This window comes from Enhydra lutris, unplaced genomic scaffold (assembly GCF_002288905.1).
Source record: "Enhydra lutris kenyoni isolate GAN:26980312 unplaced genomic scaffold, ASM228890v2 scaffoldscaffold12, whole genome shotgun sequence".
NCBI lineage: Eukaryota > Metazoa > Chordata > Mammalia > Carnivora > Mustelidae > Enhydra > Enhydra lutris.
In genome coordinates this window covers 37,138,388-37,150,863 of record NW_019154096.1, presented here as the reverse complement: position 1 = coordinate 37,150,863, position 12,476 = coordinate 37,138,388, and the positions used below count along the sequence as shown (strand labels likewise).

Genomic DNA, 12,476 nt, shown 5'->3' with positions numbered 1-12,476 from the left:
GTGGAAACGAACATGATCTTAATTCTTCCTTCAACATGACATGCCCTTTTAAAATCGTACAAATAACAATGTCTGATTGTCATGTTGAATTGCAGGCGTAGATGTGAAATGCTCCAAAGTCAGACCGAAGCCAAATATTAGGTCATAAGTCAACATTTTGCTGAGAAACTCAGATACTAAGAGGTTGAAAATTTATATCTTTTCATGGGAAAACTTGTTTGCCAGCAGGAAAAAATTTCAAAGACGGTTATCTTCCCATGTGGAGGGAGAGAGATGAGTGTAATTTTGCAACCAGGGTCAAAGTCCTTGAGGGACCTCTGAAATTGGCTTGGCCAAGGAGTGAGGCTTTGATGTCCTATTTGGATTGCTCCCCGACATGAGCGTCCACGGGTGGCACTGGTGCATGGGTCCATTCTTACAGGGTCCTTGGGCAGGACTGGGGGAATGGCTAGGAGCAGCCTCTTCCTGCCGGGTGAGGGGATGCCACACTCAACCTACAAATCCCTTTGATGGAAGACTTCTGAAGAGAAAGTGATCCGTTTGGGCCCATGTGTGCTTTGGGTCTTGAAAGAAGTAAAATCTTGACTATCTTCCTCTAAGCAACTCTGGCCCTCCATGGGAAGTCTCAGCGGACGTGAAGACTGAGCTGACGTGAGAGATCACGCCCACGACGATATGGCGAAGCTTGTAGCAGCCAGCTTGGCCTCTTGATTGCTGTGCTTCAGGCCTGCCTCCAAGCCGAGACTCGGGGCTTCCAGCTCCTAGTGTGAGCTGCGGGAGGAGGGAAGAAGTGGAAAAGAGACGTCTGCGTGCTCATTATCGAGCTAAAACCGGGCGCAGGGCTACATTAAGAACATTATGCTCTATTTTAAGCTGGTCAAGTGACAATGTTTAGTTTACATCGCCTTCCAAGAAGTGAATCAGTTTACATTTCTTCTCTGTGCCCAGACTCCAGGCAAAGTCAGAATTAAGGCTCAAGATAAAATAGAAAGTTTGCTGTGGATGGGTGTGATGGAGTGGGACTTCAGTGTGGCCACGGGCAGATTCCTCATGGAGTAATCTGCAGCCATTGATAACCTTGATAGAGAAACCCGCTCCTGAGTGTGTGTGTGTGTGTGTGTGTGTGCGCGCGCGCGTGCGTGCATGCAGTCCCACACATATGTATGCTTGTGTGCCTTTGTGTCTGCACATGCATGCAGATACGTGTACATTTAAAATGTGCATATGCATGTGTGTATGTGTATGTGTTTGTGCATGTTTGTATGCATGGGGACACTCTGGTGTGAGCAGGGAAAGGCAAATGGCAGAAATGCAGCCTGACACCATAATAATCAGGACCCTGTCCTGGATCCTTCCATATGCATAGCAAGTTTGTGACCTAGATATTAGGTCATGGCCACTCAGGGCCACTAAACCTAGGGCCTTTCATGTTCACCCTGAGCAGGGGTCATTTGGGTTCTAAGTACAAATACTAAATGGGGACTATTATGTTTCCCTCTAAATCTTTGATCAGAAAACCTCAATTCCCTAGGTCAACCTTTCTGCACTTTCCAAGGTGGGCTGCTAATCTGAGAATGAGGTCCCTGCCACTGCGAGCAGGAGGCTAGCAGGAGAGCCCACCTGTTGCTCCCCTTCCCCACCTCTCCATGTGACGTGAGTGCCCTGGAGCCTCCTGGAGGCAGCATCATGGCCTTTTATGTCTAAGCACAGTGGGTGGCATCAGCTTGCAGCAGAATTTGTTGCCAGAAAATAGGAGAAGAGCTTGCGGTGCTGGCTAGTGGGCAGGGGGCCATGTAGAAGGGTCCTGCAAATCCCACGATTGCAGTTCTCACCGCTCAAAACTGCTGCAAGCCTGCCTGACTTCATGGTGATTTTGGTCTTTCAGGCCAAGAAGGGGAACTACGCCTTCCTGTGGGATGTGGCAGTGGTGGAGTACGCGGCCCTAACGGATGATGACTGCTCCGTGACGGTCATTGGCAACAGCGTCAGCAGCAAGGGCTATGGCATCGCCCTGCAGCATGGCAGCCCCTACAGGGACCTCTTCTCCCAGAGGTAAGCACCACCAGCCAAGGGGGACTTGGCGGGTAACCTTCTTATTATAACCTTCCTCAGCCCTGACTGTGTCCCAGCACGGCTTCCCTGGCCCCATCTAGTTCCATGCCAGCCCAGGATGGAGAAGAGCAAGTACGCGGTCCCTTCCCATGAAGGTACACAGTCTCAGTTGGAGCCATGATGTGGGCAGAGCATGCTGGCCTGGGGCATTCAGTACAATGGAGAGGATTTTCTAGAGGTGGAGGAGGGCAGAGGAAAACAACTGACCAGCCCCGCAGGGAGGCCAGGGAGGACTTTCCAGAGGAAGTGACACCTGAGGCCTAAAGGATGAGGATGAGTTAGCCACCCAGGCCCAGTTATTTGAAATTAAGTGAATAATGAATTGGATCCAACAAGGATGCAGTAATTACTTATTATAATAGGAACTTCCGACATTGGCTTTCAGTGGGAAAAGTCAATGTGGGAAGAGTCAGTGTGGAGACTTGAAAATAGTGTGGTCAGAAAAGCATATTGACCCTTTCTTCATGGGCACGTGGGCTGAGGAGGCCGACGGCACCTACTGAGGCAGGCAAGGGACCTGCCTTCCCCTGCAGAGTGGGCGGTGGCTCATGACTGCCTCCTTCCCATACTCCCCAGAACAGCTTCCTGGTAATTAATACTAGCAAATGCTAGGTGTAGGGGGCAGGGTAGTGGGGGAGGAGGGCTGAATAGGGGTGGGTATTCTAGCCGAAGCAAGGGCACATGGATCCCCTACAGCAGAAATGAAACAACATGTCCAGCATGTATTGGCTTTTTTAGCTTCCCATGTAATTTGCTGGTGGGAGCCCATCCTTTGTAGAGCCTGTTCTTCTCCGGACACTGGGGCATGATCAAGTTTCCAAGTGCTCAGCCTGCACACCTGGCCAGATTCCTTGTGAAAAATAATCTGTCATCACCATCCCACTGCTTCTGCCAGAGAAGCTTGCCTTAGTCTTTGACTAGGTGTATTGGCCTCACCAGACAAGGTGGAAGTGAGGACATGGGTCAGCTCAGTGGCCTTTTCCCAGTAGCCAGTCTGCTACCTGGGCTCCTCTTCCCAAGGATGTCTGTGCCTCGAGCCCACTGCTCACACATGTCTATGAGATGACATCCTGGTGAGTAAAAAGGGCAGGTCTGAGGAGCCCAGAGAGGAATCCCTAAAGACAGGCTCTGCCTTTGGCCCACCAAAATCCAAAATGATACTCAAGTGAAAAAACTGGCATGGTACCCAAGCTTAGGGGCAATACCAGTTGGCTGGTAAACACAGATATCCCATCAGTAAGGATGATCTATTTGGAGGGTCAAGAGTGGTTAGAGATCCATCATTTAACACCTTAAAGCTTACAGAGGGTCACTCAGCCAGCTCCTGGCAGAGTCCAGAGGACAATACAAGTCCCTGAGTCCTACTCCTTCACCCACATTGCTGTCAGACCTCCAATCCCTACTGCCTTCCTTCTCCTACCTTGGAGGTGTGGGTTAGGGCTTTGTGACCATGAGCACTTGAGCCTAAACCCCATCAGAGATAGGCTGAGGAGGATACCCTGTGACCCATCCATTCAGTAGCTTGTTTGCAAAACTGGGAAAAAGGGTAGAATTATCTAAGTTAAATGAGGCTTTTGCATTTTTGTTTTGTTTTGTTTTCCTAGAATTTAATCAAGTATACATTCTGTGCCTCCCTTTGCTCCCTGTAGCAGAGATGACCAGGGAGAACAAGGGGTAGAGTTTTATCAAGTGTTACAATTAAAGGCATGAAGAAGGAATGACTTTTGTCTAGGATGTGTATTGCATTGGTGTTCTTGAGGTGTACTCCAGCTGGTTTTCTGAGACAGGAGGCTCAAGGCATTCCAGACACCATCAACCTGTGAGCACCTTTCTGGAACAGATGGTAGGGGAGCTGGGGTGGGGGTCAACAGCTAATGTGCCCCCAAACCACAGTCATGGAAGCCCAGGGTCCCAGTGAGGGAAGCATAGGGTCGCCATGTACTTGAACTGTCTAGAGAGCTCCAAAGTCTGCTGAAGTGGCTGTTGGCACACTGGAGAGAAGAGAGGAGAGAGCTTGCTTCCCAGCTGGATTGTTCAGCAGTCCCAAATCAGATCAGGAGGAAACCTAAGAATATTCAACCCAGAGAAGGAGATGAGCAGAGAGAGGGTGGTTGGTCACTTTCAACATTGTGACTGCTTGCTGGGATGGCCCTACAGGGCAGTCGACCAGGACCGGTGTGGGGGTGTAGGATCCCAAAATTCAGGCTTGCCCTTGAGCAGGCCTGTTCATTATCTATCAAAGTGCTGACCCTGAGGTTCTTTTCAAAATTTCACCCAATAGAGACTCTGTTGGCTGCTCCCCCAACACCAGAAGTGACCAGAAACAAAAGTGCCTAATCCAATTTCTTGGTTATTCTGGTTATTACTCTTTGCTTTCATGAGAAGGCCATGTGCTCTGTGACTCTACGTAAATGTCCCCAGTAGGCTGTGCTGGCCTCCAGAATTATCATCACTTGGCTCTTTGTTGCAGCCCCTCTTAAACTGGAAGCATCCTCCCTCATCGACCTGGGCAGATGGGTCTCTACTTGGAGGGAACCCTCAGACCTTGGGTTGCCAACTTACTATGGCCAGTGGTTCTTCAAGAGGTTCTGTTGTATGGTGCATACAGAACTATGAGGTGCCCCTAGTTGGGAACATCATGCCTGAGAGCAGGAAGGGGGGCAGATCCAGAAAGCAATGCTCCATGCCATTTACCGAAAAAAGGTCTTACAGAAATAGACCCCCAGTCTTACCTGGAACTGCAGTAACTTTCCTTCCCTTAGGCCTGTGAATTAAGCTATTTCCTTGGGTGCAGATACGTTCCCTTGCTTTGGCAGAGGACGGGGTCTATACACTGCACCTTGTAAGTGTGTATGGTGGGGGTTGAGTGCTGTAACCTGTTTGTGAACCATGGCGTGCAGAGTAGGCATTCAATAAATGCTTAACAACTTAAGAGCCATTTATGGAGCACCTGCTGTGTAGCGGGGCTCCACAACTATTGACCAGAAGAAAGCACCTGCAATTACATCTGTCTGGAAAAATAGAATGACTGGCTTCAGGAAGCAGCTATGATCACTCCAGCTTACTCATAAGCAGGAGTATAGATTCTTCTGGTGTGCATTAGTTTAGCCTTGTTCTAGGACTCATTTGGTGCCCGTGACTTGTTTTATCTTTCCTCCATTGCTTACATATTTAAATTTTCCTTTTGATTTGTTTGTTTTTATTTTATTCTATGTTTTCCTATAAATTGCCTTCCATTCTTCCTGGAATAATATCAGGCATAAAAATACATACAATTAAAAGGAGTAGAAAGAAGGCAAGCTTCAGCAGAACTTAGCAGCCTGCCTAATGCTGCTGTCAGTGAGTGGAGGAGTAGGAATCAGACCCTACAGCCATGCTCTGGCCAGAGTCTCGTGGTCCCCTAAACCAGAGCCTGACTCTCCAAGAGCAGGCTGACTGCACTTAGCAACCTGATGTTCTGGAAAGAGCGTGGCCTCCCGAGTCAGCATGACCCAGCTCTGAAGAGCAGCATTGCCACTTTCTGATTGCTACTGTGGGCCAGTCATCTAGATGTTCATTCAGCCTCAGGTCTTCAAGATGTGAAACTGACATTATAAGAACGACTTTACAGGCTGTTAGGAGGATTAAGACAATGGAAAATGATCAGTCCCTTCTGTGTTCTCAGTAAAGGGCAGCATAGGTCAATACAGGACAGGATAGGGCTGCTGGTCAATGTGGCCATCAGACCATGCCACTGGAACTGGCTTTTAGGGAACTGTGATTACTTGCCAGATCTTGAGCTGAGGGGTGGCCATGTGTCCCATCTTTTCATTTTGTCACAATAGTTCTGTGGTAGGAGTCATTATGATCTCCGAATTTAGAAGTAAGAATGCTAAAGTCGAGAGGTTGCCTGACATGGCTGGTCTGGGTTTGGACCATGAGAGCAGAATCTATACGAATATATACAAATTCTGCTGTCTCTCCTCGGCAAGCCAGGAGCCTACCCACGAGGCTTCTCACAGCCCAGAGATCCTGCCCACCCAGTCACGGATCTGTGTCATCACCAAGCCCCTATGTGTACAGCGGCATTTTAAGTCTTTTGTGCCGACTTGTGTCCTTGGCCCTTAACAGACATCATCTCATTATCTCACCATGACCATTTTTGTTTAGATTAGTTTTCACGATTCTGTTAATACATTCATATTTATGTTGATGCAACAAACATTCATGGATGGCCCAAGTTGGGTTGCCACTGTGCTTGCTCAGGAGAAACCATGGAGAGTAACACATAGCCCCTGTCCCAAAGGATTTCCTCACCTGGAAGGCTCATGGGTCTGTCTTGCAATGATGATACGGCCAAGGTTAACAGGGGCAAGTCACTTGTCCTGTGATACTCAGCTGAGATCTGGTGCCTCCATAGCCTGCTCTTTGCCCTGAGCCAGGCTGTTCACAACCCGTCGGAGGCCATGCTCTGCTGGGCCCATGATGCTGACAGGTCAGAAGACACACCACCACCACCAGCCCCGGGCTGTCACCTTCCCTCTCCACCAGCCACAGCTCATGCATGGTCACAGAACTCAGCCTCAGCCTGTAGTCATAGTTGGCCCACAGCACAGGCCCAGGGCAGAGACTGCTCAAATGGCCAGTTTGAAGTGAGCTTCTCCTGGCTATAAAGAACCACTGCCCTTGAAATGTGCACACCCAGGGGGGTTAAGAGTAGTCACCGCAGGTATTATCACGCAGTATAACCATGAACCAGGCTTAAAAAAATACCCCCCACCCCAGAAGGAAAAGCTTGGGTATGAGGAGCCTGGGGACTGCCAGCTACTACTTGCTCACTGTTCAGACCCCTGGATTAGAGAGGGAGTCCATCACATCCCACAACAAAGGAAAACCACCATCCGGACACCTACATGGGGAGTAAGGGAAGAGCATGGGTTGCCCTACCTTGGTCAACAGGATAGAATGCAGATTCCTCTCACACCTTCTCTAAGCCCACATTCTCAGCTCTTCCTGTTTTACTGTCTTCATCTCCCACCATCCTCCTCCTCCCCACTGCCTCTCTAGAGCCTCACTGGCCATATTGTAGCCTCTCAGATATACAGATCACGTAGCTGAGAACAAACTTGCAAGCATAGCTATTGTCTGTCCTCATTCAATGCCATCCCTGCCAACCACAAATTGACCTTAGCAAGATACTTTATTTCCCTGTGCCTCCTTTTCCTTCTCTGGAAAAATGGAAGGAACCATCTTAAAGGGTTGACATGAGAATGAAACACTATTTGTCAAGAGCTTAGGCTATATCCTGGCACTTAGAATGTATTAGACAAGTGGGAGCTATTTGATGACTAACCTTCCTTCAGGTGTGCACTCACCCTGTTGCCTCCTTGATGAGGTCCTCCCTGTAATGCCCCCGTCTGGACCACCCTCCCCATGCACCATTTCTTAGCACTTCTATCTTGGTATCATAGTATTGATCACAGCCTCTGTCTGTATATTATTGTTTCAAAGTCCGTGTATAAGTCTCTGGACCTCACCCAGCGGTGCTGAACATCGTACATAGCCTAAGGCAGATGCTCAATGAATGAATGAATGAATGAATGATTCGGTGAATCCTGGTAGGAGAGACTTACAATGTGGTTATTGAAGTTTGAAAGGAAGCATTTTTTAAGTCCGTAGTCTGAGTGTTGCCTCAGCCAGTTCTGTACGTTGCCCCTGATCCCATGTGAAGGGTCCTTATGTGCTTTGCCACTGAACCTTATCCACGGGCAATGAGACAGGGTGGGTGGGAGCTTTGAGGCTTTTGAGGAGGAGAGAGAAGAAACCTGGAGTGTGCCGGGGAAAGAGCACTTTGCCTGCAGAGGGGAGGATGGGTTGGGGAAGGGGACAGCTGAGGCAGAAGAAGAGCTGCCATGGCTCAGCGTTTTCTGTGGGAGGGCCAGCGTGCTGCGGAAGGGGCTGGGGTCTCCAGGACCGCGCCGAGGAGGCCAGGGGCCATGGCTTCCATGGCTGGTGTCTTGCAGGATCCTGGAGCTGCAGGACACCGGGGACCTCGACGTGCTCAAGCAGAAGTGGTGGCCGCACCTGGGCCGATGTGACCTCACCAGCCCTGCCAGTGCCCAGGCCGATGGCAAAGCCCTCAAGCTGCACAGCTTCGCGGGGGTCTTCTGCATCCTGGCCATCGGCCTCCTCCTCGCCTGCCTGGTGGCCGCCCTGGAGTTGTGGTGGAACAGCAACCGGTGCCACCAGGAGACCCCCAAAGAGGTCCGTGCCCCGAGTCCTGCTTCTCCCTTCTGCAGCCCAGAGGCAGGAGAGTCCCCCGGGGCGGGCTTTCTTCCAGTTAGTACTTACCAGAGTCACCTGTGTGCAAACAGCCATGTTTTACTGGAGGGTGAGGGGGGGATGGTCTCATTGCTTTTGTTCGATTTTAAAGCAAGAGAACAAATGGAGGGGATGTTTTGATGCTTGACCGAAGGGCCAAGGCCCCAGCCGTGGCCACTAAAGTCCTGTATTTATCTGTAGAGCGGGTGCAGCATGAGCAGCGCCAGAGGGCCCTTCCCTACCCTGCCCCGCCCATGTGCCTCCACCCTGACCTGGAGAGAACAACTGTAGGGTAAGAGAGGAGACCTCATTCCTTCCTGGTTCTCTTTGCTTTCCCATCAAGGGCCACAGGGCTCTGCTCTTCCGGCATGCAAGTAGGGACGGGGCCCTGCCTCTCCCATCCTCCCTTCCTCCCTCTCCTCCCTCATCTTGATAGGGCCCAGCCTTGCCTATGCCCCTCCAGGCCCGCCCAGCACAGGGAACATGGCGGCTCTGTCCGGACTCCGTGTTCTGGCTCATTCCCCGCCTTATCTGTGGTGAGCATGAGCTGATTCTACCCACGACACTTCCTTCCATCGGGGTTTTGCTTTTCTTCAAGCTCTTTTTTTTTTAATGGGAAGGCTTCACACCCTGGAGTCAGTTCCCCTAAGGGAGGGTGGCAAGGCAGGCCTTTTGACTATTTGATATTCTGCCAGCAGAAACCTCCACGCCGGCACGGAGGCGTAAGCCCAGCCACTCCATGGTAGGCCTGCCACTGTGGGCTACATACAGCTCAGCTTCTTCTGAATTATCATCAACAGATCATATTGACACAAACAGGTGTAAATTTCAAACATGATGCAGCAAAGTAACCAGCCCCAAATCCAAAGAGGCAGCGTCGCCATGGCCACCGTCTCTGCAGCCTGGAGGGACTGGTTGGCCACAGCCCATACATCAGTCTGTCATGGAACCCTTGGCCGGGTGGGGGAGGGGACAGACTCTCCATTCATAGGAGGCATCCCGCTCTCTGTCATCGCACTTAGCTTTTGCTGGAAGGACGTTGCCGTTTGACTCAGTGTGTTGGAAATGTTCCGGGGACACCCATCTTCCTCTTCTGCCTTCTGTGTGCCTCTCTGCAAGGAAGTGCAAAGCCTAGGTCTCCCATGGCCTCATGCTTCTCCTTGTTACCCCTGGGCCACAGGAGAGCAGGAGGGAGGAGACTTAAGGGAAAAGCACTGAAAGGAATGGTTAATGGTTCTGCCCAAGCTTCTTTTGCTACTGGAAATTTGTGTGTGTGTGTGTGTGTGTGTGTGTGTGTGTGTGTGTGTGTATGAGAAAGTCATGGGGAGGACCTGTGAATTATTCTGATGAGTAGTTTTAAGGAAAGGCCACAGATCTGTCTTGTTACCAACCTGCTTCTCACCACCAAGGCTATATGCACAGAGGCATCAGAGTACACACCCAAGGAAGGGTGGCCCTGGAGTTACCTCCAAGTGGGACCAGAGAGGACCAGATCCCATTGTATCCAGGCTCCATGTTGTTTGGTTTGGGTCTGGTGTTTTTCCAAACCCAATCAGCCATAGCCTGATTTCCTTTGTGCAAATGTCCTTGGGTCGGGGAGCAGGAGAAGCTCTCTGGGTGGGTGAGCATCTCACCATCATGGAGAGGCTGACCTGGGATGGCATGGGCAGAGCAGGTGCCCAGGCTCAGCCTTCCAGAATGTCCCTTATGAGCCAGGTGCTGGGAGAGGCCATTCTTCCTCTGGATTGGGTGTCCCCATCTGCTTCCAGTCTTCATGTCCCTTTACATCCCTGTTTAGGTTTTAGTGATAAGCCTAGCCTAGGCATCCCAGAATGAATAGTCACCATGTGTGTGTGTGAGAGAGAGAGACAGAGAGACAGAGAGAGACAGAATGACAAGTATTTGGGTCGATTGTTGGAGAGACATAGAAGGCAGAGGTGAAAGAGAAAAACACAGAGAAAAGACTAGGAAACCAAAGAATGACCTAGCTACAAGGAACAGCTCTCTTCTTGCCAGTAAAGCATCCTACCTTCTCTCTGGCTTCTACATAAGCCCAGGACCTCAGGCGCAAGACAAGAGGATGAAATACATTGGTCCTACCTAGAAAATGTGGAAATTTTGCCCCTGCCACCAACCTGCTTCCAGGTAGGAATGAGGACCAACGAAGAGGCAGGTTAAAAAGCATAGTAGCTGCCTTTCTTTCTGCCAGCTTCTCTGGTAGAAGAAGGAACTGTCCCCTCTTTTTCTTGTTTTTATGGGTTTCTGATTTTCAAATGAAATTTCTCCCTTCCTCTTCTACTTCCTTTCATAAATATGCTTATAGGGGCATAGCCCATGTCCTCAGGGAATTCACTTCCACAGGGGCAGATGTGTCGAGCAGAGAGGTTGACCAAAGCAGTCTTCATTGGTCAGGACCATTCTCAAGTGAGCAGAAAGTACCATGGAGTACTGAGGTGCACCCAGCCCAGCCTTGGCATGGTGGGGACTTAGGGGGCAGGGATACTGGTTACTGAAGAGTTCTTGGGGCTTGGAGTTGTTAGAAGTCAGTGTTAAAGGATTGGTACAGATCGTAGAGCTGGAGGTGAGATCGGAAATTTAGGTAAGGTGAATAGCATTGAGGTAAATAGTCCTAACTGACCTCCCACCCTCCGCCCCCCACCCCCCACCTGGAGCTCTGGGGACTGGAGAGTCAGCAACAGCAGGGGGAGGTGAGTGGAGAAGGCTGGACCAGGGACCAGGGGCTTTCTCTGAGGGATCTGAGTGCCAGGCCAAGTGATTGGGACCTCATCACATAGGGAACAGAAACCAGGAAGGCAACACAACACAATATTAGAAGCATATCTTTCACACCTTCCACAAATAATAATGATCCTTAATCCAGAACCACTTTGTGGTACTCATTGCCTGTGTTTTTTGGAGCAGTGTTTGCACTTAGGTGAGAGTTTCTGGTTAGTCTTAGAATGCTTCATTCTGGGCCCTTGGCCATATTTCTTAAGAGCCAGAAAGCTGTCTTTGGGTGTAGTTCTAGTTGTGTTTAATGGCTTGTGTTGAGATGCCTTCAGACTTTAGACACCTACTTGAGGAAGAATAGTAATGTGCGCTCAACCCCTTAATATTCATGTGGATTGGGGCTCATATTTTTTCTAAAGAATCAGACTATTATGTAGTTACCCAGTGCAGGTGAGTGCGGCAGGCTCTGTGCATGCTGTAAAGAGCCACCCTCTAGATTTATGGGGGAAGTGGAGCCATTGCTCGGAGAATAAAATATTCATGAAATAAAGATGAGAACCGCACAAATGGGAGATGACATGAAGAGTGAGGGATGAATCATCTGTCACAGGGCTGGGAGCTTGGAATGCTTGTACTGCCTGCCTCGCCTGCCCTCCCCCAGGCCCTGCTTCCATCACAGACGGGAGCTGGCCAAGGCCCAGGTGGCCAGGCATCGCCGCAGGTGGCCAGCTGCACTCGGTGGGAGATTTGTTTCAAGGGGCTCTCCCTCTGGCTGCACACCCTTCTCTGCCTCCACTCCTCTGACGCTTCATCAACTCCACGTAGAGAATTTTCTCTCCTGTACCTTTCCCCTCTTCCTTTATGCCAGCCTCACAGCGTTGCCCTGAGGTTCAATAAAGGGAGGTGTGCAAAGTGCCAGAAACAGCACCCGCCCACGGGCCGTGCTTGGTGAATGGCAGCCTGGGGGCTCCTCCCTCCCAAGGACCTTGTGATGGGCAGTCATGGGCACAGGGGAAGACAAGTCATATCGTGTGGCACCTTGTCTGTGCTGGGAAAGTTACACATTATCTTCTTACCTGTCCTGATTTTCTTTGAGAACATTGGAGGAAGGCATCCTTCGCCCTGGAGAAAGAGGAGGCAGAAGTGACAGGGACAGAACTGGAATAAAATGACGTGTTTACCCCTGGGTGGGGTATATGCAGGAGCAGGGGTTCTTACCTAACATCTTCAGGATGATTTGGCCCATGAAAGGTATAAGCTGGGCTTTTTCTTGAGCCAGGATCCTGGCTCCTAGCTAGGTGTTGACATCCTCTGAACCCCAGTTTCTCTCTTCT

The 12,476-nt window shown here is 50.3% G+C and overlaps 1 protein-coding gene across 1 annotated transcript in view; it reads left to right on the top strand.

Moving 5' to 3' along the window:
* The window catches only part of LOC111145173 (glutamate ionotropic receptor delta type subunit 1), a 691,817-nt gene that overhangs the window by 672,817 nt on the left and 6,524 nt on the right, over positions 1 to 12,476 (top strand). Inside the window, exons 14-15 of the mRNA XM_022499882.1 lie at positions 1,886 to 2,052; positions 8,115 to 8,355. Of these exons, the coding sequence (XP_022355590.1) occupies positions 1,886 to 2,052; positions 8,115 to 8,355 (408 nt within the window). The remainder of the gene's footprint in view (positions 1 to 1,885; positions 2,053 to 8,114; positions 8,356 to 12,476) is intronic.